The sequence below is a fragment of the Xiphophorus maculatus genome, chromosome 21 (genome assembly GCF_002775205.1).
Source record: "Xiphophorus maculatus strain JP 163 A chromosome 21, X_maculatus-5.0-male, whole genome shotgun sequence".
Classification (NCBI taxonomy): Eukaryota; Metazoa; Chordata; class Actinopteri; order Cyprinodontiformes; family Poeciliidae; genus Xiphophorus; species Xiphophorus maculatus.
In genome coordinates this window covers 20,883,076-20,901,588 of record NC_036463.1, presented here as the reverse complement: position 1 = coordinate 20,901,588, position 18,513 = coordinate 20,883,076, and the positions used below count along the sequence as shown (strand labels likewise).

General features: G+C 40.9%; 2 protein-coding genes across 6 annotated transcripts; both read left to right on the top strand.

The window, feature by feature from the left end:
- The first annotated feature begins 388 nt into the window (after positions 1–388).
- LOC111606267 (tripartite motif-containing protein 16-like) lies at positions 389–11,370 on the top strand. Of its 5 annotated transcripts, XM_023326690.1 has the most exons (5): positions 1,346–1,527; positions 2,356–2,419; positions 6,215–6,278; positions 8,985–9,010; positions 9,090–10,897. In XM_023326690.1, the coding sequence occupies exon 5, from the start codon at positions 9,129–9,131 to the stop codon at positions 10,794–10,796; it is 1,668 nt and encodes a 555-aa protein (XP_023182458.1). In that variant the 5' UTR covers positions 1,346–1,527; positions 2,356–2,419; positions 6,215–6,278; positions 8,985–9,010; positions 9,090–9,128; the 3' UTR covers positions 10,797–10,897. The 5 variants fall into 5 exon arrangements, with proteins under 5 accessions (XP_023182459.1, XP_023182458.1, XP_023182457.1 ...); XM_023326689.1 differs by having other exon boundaries at positions 8,985–10,897; XM_023326688.1 differs by lacking the exons at positions 2,356–2,419; positions 6,215–6,278; positions 8,985–9,010; positions 9,090–10,897 and adding exons at positions 2,461–4,198; positions 11,124–11,370 and having other exon boundaries at positions 1,350–1,527.
- LOC111606268 (tripartite motif-containing protein 16-like) lies at positions 6,310–8,313 on the top strand. Its single transcript, XM_023326693.1, has one exon. The coding sequence runs from the start codon at positions 6,359–6,361 to the stop codon at positions 8,024–8,026; it is 1,668 nt and encodes a 555-aa protein (XP_023182461.1). The 5' UTR covers positions 6,310–6,358; the 3' UTR covers positions 8,027–8,313.
- Positions 11,371–18,513: the final 7,143 nt, after the last annotated feature.

Below are 18,513 nucleotides of genomic sequence, written 5' to 3'. Positions count from 1 at the left end.
GCAAACACCTGGTGAAAGTGAACATCTGCTGAGCTCATTGTAAGAGCTGCTTCTCAGTGCAACACCAGTAACGACTTTGTTAAAGGGTTAATAGAGGAGCCATGTTGTGATGACGTCCTGAAGGCGGAGTTTCAGAAAGAGCAGGAGTTTTTAAAGAAACGGAGACCCAATTCCAAGGAGTTCAATTACAAAGTCAAGTTTCTTTTAAGTCATATTAGATATACCCTTTTATAAAAACTGAAGGTTTGTTATAAAATAATACTGTGTGGCTGGAAAACACATAATACTGACTTGTTTCTGTGTCTGTGCAGACAAATCTTGCATTGTTTGTTTGTTTTTTTCTCTCAGATATTTCCAAGTTTTTTCTGGCAAAGTTGCAACTTTTCAAAATCAGAAATTTCCTTGTTTTTTTCCCCCTGAAAATTTCTGATTTTCTCTCTTTTGTTGGTGGAAATTCAGTCCTTCTCTTTTTTCTACTTTCAATGGACCCAACACACCATGGTACCGGTCAGTCGTTGCCCTCCCCCCCACACTGGGTGAGCAGTGGTCTCAGTCTGGCTCCGCCCCTGCCTGGTGCACCTTCCTGGATGAAGTCCAAATCAAGAGACAAGAGTTCTTTGTGGGAGGACAGACATGGGACAAAGACGTGAGACCAGAAGACGAGTTCTCCAGTGGATCCTTTATCTAGAAAATCCTGCATCTGCTTTCATTTCAGAGAAATTCCTTGCTGTGGAGCTATAAATGAATCTTAATTTGAAGGATCCAGTGATGTGTTTGCCCTGCAGGACCTGTGCTGCTTTTAAACACCACTTTCTGTGTGTCAGGTCCAACGGCCTCTCCTCTCCTCTCCTCTCCTCTCCACCTGATAAGCCGTTTAAAGCTGACAGAGCAGGATCTGTTAAATGGAAACACGATGAAAGCGACCCACACTCAGCCGATTGCCTTGGCTTGCATCATTTCGCCTCCCTGGCTGAATTAGTGCTAACAAGGTGGCAATAAAACAAATGAGAGTCGTAACGCAGAGTTCAGGTTCTGAAGCGGTGCTGTGCTGCAGGGCCGGTAGTGGTGGTGGTACCTGTGGGGGGTCACAGGTACCGCTGCAGGTTCTGGTCCAGACCTGAGTGAGTATCGGGTTCGCTGCAGCGGCTCCAGGGCCCATACCCGGTTTAGATTTACCGCCTCCCTGGAACAGAGCGTGGAGCGTCACCTGCATCTGGTTTCCACTGACAAATCAAAGCCAGTTGTGGTGGGAGGGCAGCGCAGTTAACCAAAACAGGCCGCTTCATCATTTTTACGGCCAGTAGGAGTTTGCAGCTTTTAAATCTTTGTTCCTGTGGTCTGTTAGTCAGCGCTTCGGGTGGCTCCCAGCAGCGGCGAGGAGGAGAGGAAGGTGCAGATGCAGGTGGAGCCGAACAGACAGGAAGTCTCCGAGGACAGCAGGAGGTGGGGGAGGGGGGACATGGACGGGATCAGGTTCAGGTTGGACTGCAGCGACGGCACAAACGGAAAGACGAGACGCCGGGATCGGTCAGTATGGCTGATGTCATTCGTACACTGAGTCGTTATGGTAACATTGAGTTGTAACGTCTGAGTTGTTTCTCAGATCAAAACATGACGAGATAAACAGTTATTGATGGGAAGACTTTATTTAGCTCCGTTTAAGAGCGGCCATGTTGTTTCTCTGTAGAACTCCTTCAGCAACATGTTGAAAGTTGCAGTATTATGACCAGTCGACTTTCTCCTTAGCTGTTTTATCTGTTTGGTTCTGGTTCTGCAGCCACAGAACCAGAACCAAACACAGAGAATCAGCTTTCAGAAAACTGCAAGAGCCAAAACACAGAGTTCTAAAAATCCATCTGGTTACATAATAAACAAAACATTGACCAACATATTAATAAGTATGATTTTTGGTGAATGCACTCATAAACATGTAATGTTTGTTCAGTTGTTGACTGTGTGGTGTTTTATTTTTAACTTTGTGATTTTCTTAAATGATTCTTAGATTTATTATGTAAAAACATAAAATATGAACTGACTTGTTGCTAAAATGTGCTGCACAAATAAACTTGATTGATTGAAATATGAAATAGGGATTATTAGTTCAGTGGGGATGAATACAGTCAATTCAATTCACTCTTTTCTCTGCCTGCTAAAACTCTCATGGACTGATGTTACAATACAGACAGATATCATTCACTCTCCTTTCATTTTCCGAGTTATTGTAAATTGAAAACTATCTTGTTGACGATTCAACATTAAAGATTATGACTTTAAGAGCATTCCATTTCCTCCTTCTGCTCCTCAAATCAAGGACTAACATTCCTCTTCCTTCTTCCTGCTTCCAAACACATGAAGCTGGGTGGAGCCAATATCTGCTGAATGTGGAAGCTGATTGGCTGCTGCCACTCTACACTGACAGGTGAGTCATAGATCAGAGCTCTAACTGGTTTCTGTGTTCAGGAAGTGAAACTCACACAGTCACTGTGACTGAGAGCAGAAATGGAGCAGAATCAGCTGGACAGTGAAACTTTCTCCTGTTCCATCTGTCTGGATCTACTGAAGGATCCGGTGACTACTTCCTGTGGACACAGCTACTGTATGAAGTGTATTAAAGCCCAGTGGGATGAAGAGGATAAGAAGGGAATCCACAGCTGCCCTCAGTGCAGGGAGACATTCACACCGAGGCCTGTGCTAAAGAAGAACACCATGCTAGCAGCTTTAGTGGAGCAGATGAAGAAGACTGGACTCCAAGCTGCTGCTGCTGACCACTGCTATGCTGGACCTGAAGATGTGGCCTGTGATTTCTGCACTGGAAGAAAACTGAAAGCCATCAAGTCCTGTTTAGTCTGTCTGGCCTCTTACTGTGAGAAACACCTTCAGTCTCATTATGATTCAGCTACATTTAAGAAACACAAGCTGGTGGAGCCGAACAAGAACCTCCAGGAGAACATGTGCTCTAAGCATGATGAGGTGATGAAGATGTTCTGCCGCACTGATCAGAGGTGTGTCTGTCTCATCTGCTTAATGGAGGAACATAAAGATCATGACACAGTCACAGCTGCAACAGAAAGAACTGAGAGGCAGAGAGAGCTGGAGGAGAGACGAGGAAACATCCAGCAGAGAATCCAGGACAGAGAGGAAGATGTGAAGCTGCTTCAACAGGAGGTGGAGGCCATCAATCACTCTGCTGATAAAACAGTGGAGGACAGTGAGAAGATCTTCACCCAGCTGATCCGTCTCCTCCAGAAAAGAAGCTCTGAGGTGAAGCAGCAGATCAGATCCCAGCAGGAAACTCAAGTGAGTCGAGTCAAAGATGTTCAGGAGAAGCTGGAGCAGGAGATCACTGAGCTGAAGAGGAAAGACGCTGAGCTGGAGCAGCTCTCACACACACAGGATCACAACCAGTTTCTCCTCAAATACCCCTCACTGCCAGAACTCAGTGAGTCGACACACTCATCCAGCATCAACATCCGTCCTCTGAGACACTTTGAGGACGTGACAGCAGCTGTGTCAGAGCTCAGAGACAAACTACAAGACGTCCTGAGAGACAAATGGACAAACATCCCACTGATGGTCACTAAGGTGGATGTTCTACTGTCAGGACCAGAACCAAAGAGCAGACCTGGGTTCTTAAAGTATTCCTGTCAAATCACACTGGATCCAAATACAGCAAACACAAGGCTGGGACTATCAGAGGAGAACAGGAAGGTGACAAGGATGAATAAATATCAGTCTTATTCTAGTCAACCAGACAGATTCACTGGTTGGCCTCAGGTTCTGAGTAGAAAGAATCTGACTGGACGATGTTACTGGGAGGTGGAGTGGAGCGGGAAACGGGTTCATATATCAGTTACATACAAGAATATCATCAGAGCAGGAGGTGGGACTGAATGTGGATTAGGATTTAATGACAAATCTTGGGCTTTAGTGTGTCTACAAAACAGTTTTAGTTTTCTTCACAACTACATCTGGACCTCCATCTCAGGTCCAGTTTCCTCCAGAGTAGGAGTTTTCCTGGATCACACAGCAGGTCTTCTGTCCTTCTACAGAGTCTCTGAAACCATGACTCTCCTCCACAGAGTCCAGACCACATTCACTCAGCCACTGCTGGTTGGAGTTTGGGTTGGTAACCCCGGTGCATCTGCAGAGTTTTGTAAAATAAAATAAATTTCCTCTTTTCTCTCTAATTGTTGATCAGGTTCTTGGTTCTGATGTCTCTGTTCTGCTGTTCTGTTCTTCTTGATTTTTCTATTGTAAATGTAGTTCTCTGTGTTCCTGGAGCCATGAAGGAAATCACTGCTGATGTTTTTATTTTTATATGATAGAAAAATATTTCTCCACATGAAAATCGAAAATTCTCTGGGCTTTAATATGTTAGCTTTAATATTTGTATTAATATATTTTCATGGTCTAGTTCTTTCATGTTGGTTTAGTTTAAATCAGTTATTAAAGTGAACTGAACTTGTTTCTGTTTTTCTTTCTTTTGATCCAAAGAAGAAACTAAAACTTTGAACTGATGCTGTTTTCTTCTCAATTCTTCAGATTTAGATCAGAATAAATGTTTGATGTTTTGACTCTTTATATTCATTCAATAAAACATCTTGATTACTGAGAAATGTGGAAAGATTTATGATTTTTGTCATATAAATTTCAGAAACATTCCCTTCAGAGTCTCATGTGACGTTTGGTTTCACTCTAATTCCAGCAACGCAGCACAGAGATTACTGAGAGAATCATTTATTACAGGAACCAATAGGTTAACCTATCAATACAAACATTCAATCAATCAGTGACTTTATCCACAGATAATTTGGCTCTTGATTTTCGTTCTAATTTAGTTTTTTATTTCCTAAAATAACGTTAAAATTCAGTCTAAACATTTGATCTCTGTGCAGTTTAAGGATTTTATCAAAGCTCTCATATGGAATCTACTGAAGGATCCTGTGAAAAGTTCCTGTGGACACAGCTACTGTATGAAGTGTATTAAAAACCAGTGGGATGAAGAAAACCGTATCCTACGTCTAATAGTCATTCACATTAAATTCCAATCCAATATATTTATGTTTGTGACAGTAATGTGACAATCCAGAACGCTGCTGCTGGATTTCTGACTAAAACCAGAAAGATAGAGAACATGACCCCACTGGCTTCCTGTAGCTCAGAGAATAGACTATTAAATACTGTTAGTTTATAAATCATTTAACCAAAATATATTAAAGATCTGCAGTTGCCATAGCAACCTTCCAGACCTCTCCAGTCTTCTGGTTCTGTCTCCTGCATCCACAGAACCAGAACCAAAGATGGAGAAGCAGCATTCAGCTTCTATGCTTCACAAATCTGGAACAAACTTCCAGAAAACAAATCAGCTGAAACACTGAGTTATTTTAAGTCTAAAATAAGACCCACCTGGTTACATAATAAATGAAACATTGACTAACATATTAATATGTATGATTTTGGTGATGGCCTTATCAAAATGTAACATTTGTTCAATTGTTGACTGTGTGGTGTTTTCTTTATAACTTTGTGATTTTCTGTTTTTATCATGTAAAGCATCTTGGACCGACTTGTTGCTGAAATGTGCTGCACAAATAAACTTGATTGATTTATTAAAATATGGAAGTTGTAAGTTCAGTGGCTATGAATACTCTTGACTATTTTATCCAAACAGAATTAAACAAAAACTTGTCATATGGAGGCCCTGACATGTTCATTGATAGAAATGTGCTTCTGAGAGATGAACTAAGAATGTTGAGAGAGAGAAACTGGATTTAGCAAATAATCCATGATGGTTTATTGTTTGTATAAATTTGAAAAATGTTTTGCAAATGTTAAAAAATTTGAGAATGGAATCAAATCGATTGAGAAAAATTGCAATAATAAACAGTTGATTCGGCTCACTCTGCTAACTGCCTGGTTGAAACTCCCACAGACTGCAGCTTTAACAGACAAACATCCCTCAATCTCTACTTTTGTTTACTGAGGCTGTTTGTCACATCACTGCAGAGACACACAGGGTGTGGACATTCCTGTAGAGATTAGAATAGATTTTAGAGACCTGAGTTTCGGTGACTTAGTTACGTTGAAATGAAAACTATTTTGTTGATGTTTCAACATTAAATTTTATCACTATATATTTATCACCTCTTCCTCCTCCTCCTCCAAACAAAACCTGATATTCCTCCTTCTTCTTCCTGTTTCCAAACACATGAAGCTGGGTGGAGCCAACATCTACTGAATGAGGAAGCTGATTGGCTGCTGCCTCTCTACACTGACAGGTGAGTCATAGATCAGAGCTCTAACTGGTTTCTGTGTTCAGGAAGTGAAACTCACACAGTCACTGTGACTGAGAGCAGAAATGGAGCAGAATCAGCTGGACAGTGAAACTTTCTCCTGTTCCATCTGTCTGGATCTACTGAAGGATCCGGTGACTACTTCCTGTGGACACAGCTACTGTATGAAGTGTATTAAAGCCCAGTGGGATGTAGAGGATAAGAAGGGAATCCACAGCTGCCCTCAGTGCAGGGAGACATTCACACCGAGACCTGTGCTAAGGAAGAACACCATGCTAGCAGCTTTAGTGGAGCAGATGAAGAAGAATGGAATCCAAGCTACTGCTGCTGCTGCTGACCACTGCTATGCTGGACCTGAAGATGTGGCCTGTGATTTCTGCACTGGAAGAAAACTGAAAGCCATCAAGTCCTGTTTAGTCTGTCTGGCCTCTTACTGTGAGAAACACCTTCAGTCTCATTATGATTCAGCTACATTTAAGAAACACAAGCTGGTGGAGCCGAACAAGAACCTCCAGGAGAACATGTGCTCTAAGCATGATGAGGTGATGAAGATGTTCTGCCGCACTGATCAGAAGTGCGTCTGTCTCATCTGTTTAGAGGTGGAACATAAAGGTCATGACACAGTCACAGCTGCAACAGAAAGAACTGAGAGGCAGAGAGAGCTGGAGGAGAGACGAGGAAACATCCAGCAGAGAATCCAGGACAGAGAGGAAGATGTGAAGCTGCTTCAACAGGAGGTGGAGGCCATCAATCACTCTGCTGATAAAACAGTGGAGGACAGTGAGAAGATCTTCACCCAGCTGATCCGTCTCCTCCAGAAAAGAAGCTCTGAGGTGAAGCAGCAGATCAGATCCCAGCAGGAAACTCAAGTGAGTCGAGTCAAAGATGTTCAGGAGAAGCTGGAGCAGGAGATCACTGAGCTGAAGAGGAAAGACGCTGAGCTGGAGCAGCTCTCACACACACAGGATCACAACCAGTTTCTCCTCAAATACCCCTCACTGCCAGAACTCAGTGAGTCGACACACTCATCCAGCATCAACATCCGTCCTCTGAGACACTTTGAGGACGTGACAGCAGCTGTGTCAGAGCTCAGAGACAAACTGCAGGACATCCTGAGAGACAAATGGACAAACATCTCACTGATGGTCACTGAGGTGGATGTTCTACTGTCAGGACCAGAACCAAAGAGCAGAGCTGGGTTCTTAAAGTATTCATGTCAAATCACACTGGATCCAAATACAGTGAATGGAAGGCTGGGACTATCAGAGGGGAACAGGAAGGTGACATGGATGAATCAACCTCAGTCTTATTCTAGACATCCAGACAGATTCACTAATTGGCCTCAGGTTCTGACCAGAGAGAGTCTGACTGGACGATGTTACTGGGAGATGCAGTGGAGCGGGACACAAGTTCATATATCAGTTACATACAAGAATATCAGCAGAGCAGGAGGTGGGCATGAATGTAGATTAGGATATAATGACAAATCTTGGGCTTTAGTGTGTCTACAAAACAGTTTTAGTTTTCATCACAACATCTGGACCTCCATCTCAGGTCCAGGTTCCTCCAGAGTAGGAGTTTTCCTGGATCACACAGCAGGTCTTCTGTCCTTCTACAGAGTCTCTGAAACCATGACTCTCCTCCACAGAGTCCAGACCACATTCACTCAGCCACTGCTGGTTGGAGTTTCAGTTGGTATTGGAACCTCTGCAGAGTTTTGTAAACTAAAATAAATTTTCTCAATTTTTCTCTGGTTGTTGATCAGGTTCTTGGTTCTGATGTCTCTGTTCTGCTGTTCTGTTCTTCTTCATATTTCTATTGTAAATGTAGTTCTCTGTGTTCCTAGAGCCATGAAGGAAATCACTGCTGATGTTTTTATTTTTATTACAGAAAAATACTTCTCCACATTGGCCAACATATTAATATGTATGATTTTGGTGATGGCCTTATCAAAATGTAACATTTGTTCAATTGTTGACTGTGTGGTGTTTTCTTTATAACTTTGTGATTTTCTGTTTTTATCATGTAAAGCATCTTGGACCGACTTGTTGCTGAAATGTGCTGCACAAATAAACTTGATTGATTTATTAAAATATGGAAGTTGTAAGTTCAGTGGCTATGAATACTCTTGACTATTTTATCCAAACAGAATTAAACAAAAACTTGTCATATGGAGGCCCTGACATGTTCATTGATAGAAATGTGCTTCTGAGAGATGAACTAAGAATGTTGAGAGAGAGAAACTGGATTTAGCAAATAATCCATGATGGTTTATTGTTCATATAAATTTAAAAAATGTTTTGCAAATGTTAAGAAATTTGAGACTGGAATCAAATCGACTGAGAAAAATTGCAATAATAAACAGTTGATTCGGCTCACTCTGCTAACTGCCTGGTTGAAACTCCCACAGACTGCAGCTTTAACAGACAAACATCCCTCAATCTCTACTTTTGTTTACAGAGGCTGTTTGTCACATCACTGCAGAGACACACAGGGTGTGGACATTCCTGTAGAGATTAGAATAGATTTTAGAGACCTGGATTTCAGTGACTCAGTGAGTTTGAAATGAAAACTATTTTGTTGATGTTCCAACATTAAATTTGATCACTGTAAGAGCCTTCCTCTTCCTCCTCCTCCTGGAATCAAAGCCTGATATTCCTCCTTCTTCTTTCTGCTTACAAACACATGAAGCTGGGTGGAGCCAACATCTGCTGAAGGTGGAAGCTGATTGGCTGCTGCCACTCTACACTGACAGGTGAGTCATAGATCAGAGCTCTAACTGGTTTCTGTGTTCAGGAAGTGAAACTCACACAGTCACTGTGACTGAGAGCAGAAATGGAGCAGAATCAGCTGGACAGTGAAACTTTCTCCTGTTCCATCTGTCTGGATCTACTGAAGGATCCGGTGACTACTTCCTGTGGACACAGTTACTGTATGAAGTGTATTAAAGCCCAGTGGGATGAAGAAGATAAGAAGGGAATCCACAGCTGCCCTCAGTGCAGGGAGACATTCACACCGAGGCCTGTGCTAAAGAAGAACACCATGCTAGCAGCTTTAGTGGAGCAGATGAAGAAGACTGGACTCCAAGCTGCTGCTGCTGACCACTGCTATGCTGGACCTGAAGATGTGGCCTGTGATTTCTGCACTGGAAGAAAACTGAAAGCCATCAAGTCCTGTCTGTTCTGTCTGGTTTCCTACTGTAAGAATCACCTCCAACCTCATCTTGATGTCCCTGCAATGAAGAAACACAAGCTGGTGGAGCTGAACAAGAACCTCCAGGAGAACATGTGCTCTAAGCATGATGAGGTGATGAAGATGTTCTGCCGCACTGATCGGAAGTGCATTTGTCTCATCTGTTTAGAGGAGGAACATAAAGGTCATGACACAGTCACAGCTGCAACAGAAAGAACTGAGAGGCAGAGAGAGCTGGAGGAGAGACGAGGAAACATCCAGCAGAGAATCCAGGACAGAGAGGAAGATGTGAAGCTGCTTCAACAGGAGGTGGAGGCCATCAATCACTCTGCTGATAAAACAGTGGAGGACAGTGAGAAGATCTTCACCCAGCTGATCCGTCTCCTCCAGAAAAGAAGCTCTGAGGTGAAGCAGCAGATCAGATCCCAGCAGGAAACTCAAGTGAGTCGAGCCAAAGATGTTCAGGAGAAGCTGGAGCAGGAGATCACTGAGCTGAAGAGGAAAGACGCTGAGCTGGAGCAGCTCTCACACACACAGGATCACAACCAGTTTCTCCTCAAATACCCCTCACTGCCAGAACTCAGTGAGTCGACACACTCATCCAGCATCAACATCCGTCCTCTGAGACACTTTGAGGACGTGACAGCAGCTGTGTCAGAGCTCAGAGACAAACTACAAGACGTCCTGAGAGACAAATGGACAAACATCTCACTGATGGTCACTGAGGTGGATGTTCTACTGTCAGGACCAGAACCAAAGAGCAGACCTGGGTTCTTAAAGTATTCATGTCAAATCACACTGGATCCAAATACAGCAAACACATTACTGAGAATATCAGAGGAGAACAGGAAGGTGACAAGGATGAATAAATATCAGTCTTATTCTAGTCAACCAGACAGATTCACTGGTTGGCCTCAGGTTCTGACCAGAGAGAATCTGACTGGACGATGTTACTGGGAGGTGGAGTGGAGCGGGTTATTAGTTCATATATCAGTTACATACAAGAATATCAGCAGAGCCGGAGGTGGGTATGAATGTGGATTCGGATATAATGACAAATCTTGGGCTTTAGTGTGTCTACAAAACAGTTTTAATTTTGGTCACAACAACATCTGGACCTCCATCTCAGGTCCAGGTTCCTCCAGAGTAGGAGTTTTCCTGGATCACACAGCAGGTCTTCTGTCCTTCTACAGAGTCTCTGAAACCATGACTCTCCTCCACAGAGTCCAGACCACATTCACTCAGCCACTGCTGGCTGGAGTTTATGTCGATAACACTGGAGCCTCTGCAGAGTTTTGTAAACTAAAATAGATTTAATCTTTTCTCTCTAATCTATCCGCCAAATTCTTATATTTTTTTTGTGTTGTATTTATATTTACTTATATTCTTATATTCTATATTCTTATTCCTTGTGTCTTGCATAATTTAAGGTGTTTCTTGCATAATTTAAGGTTTTGGTTACTCACATTTGGTGTGTACCTTAGTATTTAATTTGTATTTTGTATTCTCTTGCACTTTTGCTTACTGTGTGTTATCTTTGTTTTTTGCCTGGGAGCTGCTGGTAACTTCAATTTCCTGAGGGAGTCTTCCCAAGGGATCAATAAAGTACAAGTCTAAGTCTAAGTCTAAGTTGATCAGGTTCTTGGTTCTGATGTCTCTGTTCTGCTGTTCTGTTCTTCTTGATTTTTCTATTGTAAATGTAGTTCTCTGTGTTCCTGGAGCCATGAAGGAAATCACTGCTGATGTTTTTATCTTTATTTGACAGAAAAATATTTCTCCACATGAAAATCGAAAATTCTCTGGGCTTTAATATTTTATCTTTAATTTTTGTATTAATATATTTTATTAATATATTTTCTGGTAGGTAGAACCAGAACTGTAGCTTCTGGTTCTTTCGTGTAGTTTTTTTTTTCAAATCAGTTATTAAAGTGAACTGAACTTGTTTCTGTTTTTCTTTATTTTGATCCAAAGAAGAAACTTAAACTTTGAACTGATGCTGATTTCTTCTCAATTCTTCAGATTTAGATCAGAATAAATGTTTGATGTTTTGACTCTTTGGATTCATAAAAAAACAGCTTAATTACTGAGAAATGTAGAAAGATTTCTTTCTTGATTTTTACAACAAATTGTTAGTTTTGTCATCTAAATTTCAGAAACATTTCCTTCAGAGTGTCTCATACATCTAAAAATGTATATATAATACTGCAATCAAAATTTTTAGAATTTGTGGAATACTACCTAAATGTTTGTCATGGTAGGAGAGAGATACCGTTTTGACTGGGCTAATATTTTGAAAGGTTCACAGTTTTTTTTTTTTTTACTACAATGTACCTCTATATTCATTAGATTAATGAAGATATTAATTATCAAGAAAGTGCAAAAATAACGTCACCCTGGTTGTTTGCTTGTTTTTCTTGAAGAACTCTAAATATAACTTCAATTATTCCCTCCTCCTTCAACCCTAAAACAAGACAGATATGAAACTCACCAGAGAACGTTTGATATTTTGAGGAAAATGTTCTCACACATAACTCTGTACGTCTTTAAAACAGCAGGATATGTACCTTTTCTCTTTTCAACCAAACTTTTGTCTTACTGATTTAAACCTCACACCAATAACTCAGAGGACATGCTGTTGTGTAGAAAATATGACAACATTGTAATCCTTTCAGAAAGCATGGCATGCATTTTGTGTTCTCGTTAGGCCTGTCGCGATAAACGATAAATCAATTAATCGTACGATAAATTAAAACTATCGACGTCATTTCAATTATCGGCTTTATCGTTTCTTCCAGCCTTTTTCTCTTTCAGTTGATGACACTGAATGAAAAAAAGGCTCAACTCCGCTGCTCTCCACTGACCCTCCCTTCCTCATTTACTTAGAGTAAAGCCCAGTTCACACTACACTATCTTAGAGCTGTCGGCCGATTGTCGGCCCATTTTCAAAACCTGACAGGCCACACATTAGTCCACAGAAATCCTAGGTATAACAGTTTGATCGGGTTCGTTCCTGCCGTGTGGTGTCCAACAATGGGCACAAAATAATGGCTACAAGTCCAATGAACTAATTTTAAAACCAGGCATTAATCAATGCTTTACTGCAATCTACCTGCAAAGCATGTGGCTAGTGTCAGCGTTAAGTCCTGACCGAATGAAAATCATTATAACCTATTTACGTCATGTTAACAAAGAACAGCTGAAAAGTTACCGGGTTTATCAACTGCGGTAGCAATTTCGCTCCAACTTCTCCTCTTGTCATTTCTATATTCTTTGCACGTTAAATAAACATTAATGTTGTTTCCACATATCATCTCCAATGTCCGCTGGACTTCTGGTTGCGTTGTGTCAGCTGTTTGGGATTCCCCGACGTAATTTCCCCTCAGAAAGCGCGGAGGAGAATCCGCGCTTTCTGATTGGCTACCTGTCACATTCAACAGGCTGCGTTAAAGCGCCCAGTCAGGAAAACCCCTGATTTAGATGGAGCGGCAACGAAGATCTACCGTAACACACCACACAATCTTAGAAAGACCAACGTGCTAAGATTGTTGTAAGGGGAAAAATAGGAGCAAAAAATCGTGTAGTGTGAATTATTGCATCAGGTAGTCGATGTGCCCATCTTCTCTATTTAAATCTAATTATTACTGAAGGGCAACATAATATACAGACTTTGTAATCTGCACTCTTTTGGTTGAATGCAGTATTTATTTCCACTTTGGCTTTATGGTGTTTAGTTTTTTTTTCCAAGTGAGTTTTTTGTTAATGGAGACTGAGAATCCATTTTATTTTTGTTTTTGGTTGTTTTGTTTATTTTGTTTATCAGGTCCAGTGTTAAATATTCTTTTAAAAATAAAGTGTATTTATCTTTGGCAGGAAATCGCATGCATTATTACATCATTTTCATTAAATCAGTGTAAAAAGGTCTTCAAACAATATTATCGTTTATCGCAATAATTTTTGAGACAATTAATCGTTGAGCAAAATTTGCTATCATGACAGGCCTAGTTCTCGTTCTTTAGTCGTCCTTTTTCTGCTACATGGTAATCATTCGCTTGACACAATGTATCTTCTAAACCTGCTGTAAAGCTTAAGTCTATATAAGGATAGTTCTGTATGAATGTGGGATGTGAAACATTTCTATTTGTTTCAGTGTAAAAACCACTGAGTCTAGACTCTAGATTCTAGATTCTAGGCAGATATTAGTTTGTGTCAAACTTGAAGAAATGTAACTCAGTTTTGCTGGCCTGCATTAATTGGCTGCTGGTGTTCTGGGTTGGTCCGCCCCCCGTATGAACTGATGTTGTAATGAAACCCATCTAGGCATAAATTACAGTTTGGACTTAGCACAAATTTATTTTCTTCTGCTTTTCAGACCCTTTCCTCCAAAGCTCAGATTTGCTAAACACACAGGATCTGTGTTTAGATGCTCTGACCCCATTGGTTGAGCCGCGCACAGAAAGTTTGGATCGGCTTTAGAAGGCAGCTGTAGGTCAAAGCTGTTATCGGTCTGCAGACTCTGGTGATGCTCTCTTCTGACTCGTTTCATTTAGCCAATCGCAGCTGAAGCTAAGTCCTTATTAGCCTCTTTCATTAAGTGCTAATTACACTTTGACAGCAGCCAGCTGTTTGCATCCTGCGCCTCCTGTCAGCTTAGTATGGATCCACGTGTATGAGTGTGTTTAGAAACGATGCCGTTTGTCTCTGGAGGGTGACCATAACATGCCATAACATTGATGGAAACGTGCTGTTGGTTTCCAGTTTACGCTCGTCTCCCCGTCGCTCTGTTGGAGTGTGTGTGGGGGTGTGTCTGGGGGTGTGTGTGCATGTGTTTTTGTTTCCCCAAACATTTTGAGTCAGTCTGGAGAGTGAGACTCAGAGGATAACTCACTTTCTCCTCTTGGTTACGGCATTTTGTGTTTGTACGTGCGAGCCTCAGATCGTACACCTGACCTCTGACCCCGTCCACCATCTGTTTCCTTCACAGCACAAACATCAACCTTCTTCCTGCTTTGTTAATTTAAAAAAAAAAAATCTAACAAAATAACGTCAGCGGTCAACAGGAAGGTTGGATGGTGTGAGAGTGTTTGCTGGTAGTGACTGGCCAGTCAGATTCTATCTAAGCTAATCTACACAGAGAAACTTAGGAGTAACATTAACAGGTCGACTGAAGGAATAATTCATCAGACGGAGGAGAAGAAACGTTTGATGGTGAATATATTAATCATGTGCCTCACAAATCTGGTCTTCATGGAAGAATCGGTCTGGGACAAACAACGAAACGATCTGCAAAATGCATGAATGCAAACTTCAAAATGCACAAAAACAAATGCAACAGAAAAACACAGCAAACAACAACAACAACAAAAAAAACTCCAAACATAGAAGAAAAAAAAAATGTTGTGCCCGCAGGAAATAGAAACTCACTGCAAACTCGATCCACAAAGCAGAACTGCTCCAGGCCACTAGGGGGAGTCAAACACCAAATCATATGGGAGCAGCAGACCCTCAGTAATGACGGGATGTCACGATTTTAATGTCCAGATGAAAGTTGGAGAAAGAAAGAAACCGCATGTCTTTTGCGATAATATGGAACAGAACCATATTTACATAGGTAAAGTCACACACTCCAGACTCCCTCTAGTGGCCTGGAGGACTCCTGTTTTGTGGAGCCAGTTTGAATTATTTCATGCCAGCTGTTCCTGCTATTTACAGCTTTTTTCCCTTTTGTTTCTAATTCCTGGGAACATTTTTTATTGTTTACAGCGTTTTTCTGTTGCATTTTTTTGTGTTTTGGAGTTTGCATCATTCATGACTTCTTCAGTGTTTCTACTTGTCAATATCTGGTTTTATCTACATCATTGCAGCTATGGCTGCATGTTTATAGGGGCTCTCCTGCTGGAAAGTGAATCTCAAGTCTTTGTCATCTTTAACAGGTTTCCTTCCAGAACTTCTATGTATTTTCAAGGACACTTGGAAAAAAAAAGAAAAAGAAAAAGGGTTGATATTTTTCATCACTCATCTCAGAAAGTGAAAATCACTCCTTCCACATGCGGTAAAATATTTCAAGTCTTTATGTTATGATCTTGGTTTACAGATAAACACCCAAAATGTAGTGGAAATATAGAAAACTGTGGAAAAAGTTGTAGAATATTTGTAGAAAATTGAGTGAAAAGAAAAAGTGTGGTGGGAATAGTGCTGCTCCAGCAACCAGGAGAAATGTAACCTTAAGAGGATCATCAAGGAAAATCCATTCAAGAAGTTAGTGAAGCTTAACTTCCAAAAGGTATGAATACTTTTATCATTTTGGTAATTTAGCACTCAAGACTTTTTGTCTGATTTTAGAACATCTCACTCGTCTCCTTTCAGCATCTAAAACCATGAAGGTGAGCAGGACTCCTTGGCTGTCAGGAGTCGATTAATGAAATGAGGGCCAAAAGAAGTTCAAAGTCAAACAGGAAAAAAAAAAAAAGAAAAAGCTGACACTCTGAGGAATACGTTTCCTCCTCCATAACTTTCTGTCTGAAAGTCAAAGTGTCTGCGAAGAAGGAAAGTTAATTCCATCATAAATCTGAGGTATGACGCTTAAAACTTCTGGACGTGTCGTACTGTGGTGTGCGGTCGGATCATTAGTCCAGATGAGGAGCCTCAGGTGTTGACGGAGCCTCCTGTTGGCTCCTAAAGGGACCGTCCGACTGGAAACTGGACAGGAGACAAGGGGACAGAGTCGACAGACAGACCTGAGACACGTGGCTGCCCTGCGCTCTGTGTTACATAAATCCATAATTCTTTTATGGGCTCCAACAGGACGGAGATCTAAATCTGGGTTAACAAGCACAGCTCACCGCTAAGAGCCCCGGGCAGCAGGAAAAGATGAAAAAAAGTCCTCTGTCGGAAATTTATTTCCTTTAAATCATCTGAGGCCCCGAGTGTTTGAAGTGGCTGTTGTAGACTTTGGACAAAAAGTGTTGAGCTTAGAGGGGTTTTTTTTCAGCTCAGAGACGGAACATATCTGAGGCTGAGAGCAAATAGTAATCCACACGGAAATAGAAACTCGGAACAAAAAAAAAACGGGGGATGCGCCGCGTTATGGGGCAGCTTGGTTTGCTGCCTCATTGTTCGTTGGTGTCATTACATGTAGAGAGGAAGAGGAGGAGGAAGAGCAGGAGTGGTGCTGGGCGGGCTCGTTGCCAGCGGTAAAAAAAAAAAAAACTGGGCTGAGGCTCAACTGTGCCACTTTGTACCGAAGCCTGTGTTGAATGAACGCCGTTATCATAAACAAAACATTATGGCTGAGTGTCTACAGATGGTTAAGAGCATTAGGGAGATACCTGCCAAAGGACGAGTTTCACCCCCCCTCCTGATTCAGCTGTTAGAATTCAGCAGAGGAACCTGTGGCATATGGCCCGGCAAATATTGATGGATATTTTAATTACCCTCTGCATAATCTAATGATGAATGACAAACATTAGAGTTTCACCTTTACCGCAGCACAGCTTTACAGGCCCAGGCCTCCACAATCACCTTCTAATGACAACTTATTTTATTACAGTCAAAGGTGCGACGACTCTGTCCGACTTTCATGTCATGTTTTTGAACATGACATATAAAGTAAAGTTAGAGAAAAGTAAATAAAGCAATTTTTGGGTTATTTAGCCTGTCCTGTGAAAAACTGGGGGTTCATATTTTCCATCATGTTAGTCATTAATTTAGAAATGTCACAGTTCAGACTTAATATTCAAATAGTTAGCAAATTATATATTTAGCTTTTAGTTTTTAGCTAAATATTTAGCAAGCTAACTAGCTAAATGCTTAGCTAGTTAGCACTTAGTTGTGTTTAGTTAGCTAACCATTTAGCTAATGTAACACTTACTAAGTGATTACAGTAACTAGAACACACAATAAGACCGGTGCTGGTTCTGCTACAGGAGCAGTGAAATGTGTTGGTGTATAAATTTAAACTGCCGGATTATTATTTGTTGAAAAGAAAAGAAACAACAATATTACAAACAGTTGACATACATTTAACACAAAATTCAATCCAAAATAGTTTCCCTGTTTCTTTCAGAATATTTGATTTAATCCCTGTTTTGAAATTTAAACCTAATGTTAAGTATTGTAGGATACTATTTATTTAACTTAGGTTATATTTCTACTTAAGCTCAAGTCAATACTGTTAATCTATTTTGATTTACAGTTTTTTTTATCTTTTAAATCTATTTTAGTTACTTAGTATTTTCTCAAAAGGTTACGTTTTTAACCATTTATTGTTTCTATTTTAAACCCAACAGAAATGTCCACATTTTATACACTGCAACAATGAATACTGGATGTGGTATGAGGGAAAAAAACTACTAAATAGAACAGAAAAACAATTCAGCTAAAGACTGAATAACATGTGCTTCAATTTAACATCTTTTCTCTGTGATGATCCTGAAGGGATAATCCCGTTTCTCTGAATCCACTGCTAGTTCAGCAGCAAGCATGGAGGGGTCATACCAGCTTGGATGACTCACAACGTCCAGCAGAGGGCGTAGCTCCTGCTGGAGGGCAGTCAAAGGAATCCTGGGTTACGGCTGCCATCTTGTTTCTCACTCACGGAATCCAACTCAGCAGTCGACTCAGAATTTCCCGGTCCAATATTCCAGCAGAACCTTAAAGACCAGGTGTAATAACCAACAAAGCATAACAAAAATTTGTTCAGCTTTGTTTCGTACTTAATAAAGTAATATAATTGCCAATTTGGCGGCAGAACGTTTTGAACATGCTTCCTCTCAGTTCATTGGTTACGTCCACAGTTTTTAACACAGAACAGCATAAATGTGCTACTTTAGCTTTCCATTTCAATTAAATAAAATATCTTACATATAACATTCTTCACAGGAAGTAAAATACACTTTTTAACTCACCAAATCCAGTTCTACTGTCCGGAACGCAGTCAAGTTGCAAAAAATGAAAAACAACTCCTCCATAAACTTTTAGACAGACAGGTAGACTTTTTGATAGTCAATTTCTCTTATTTTTCCTCTCTTTC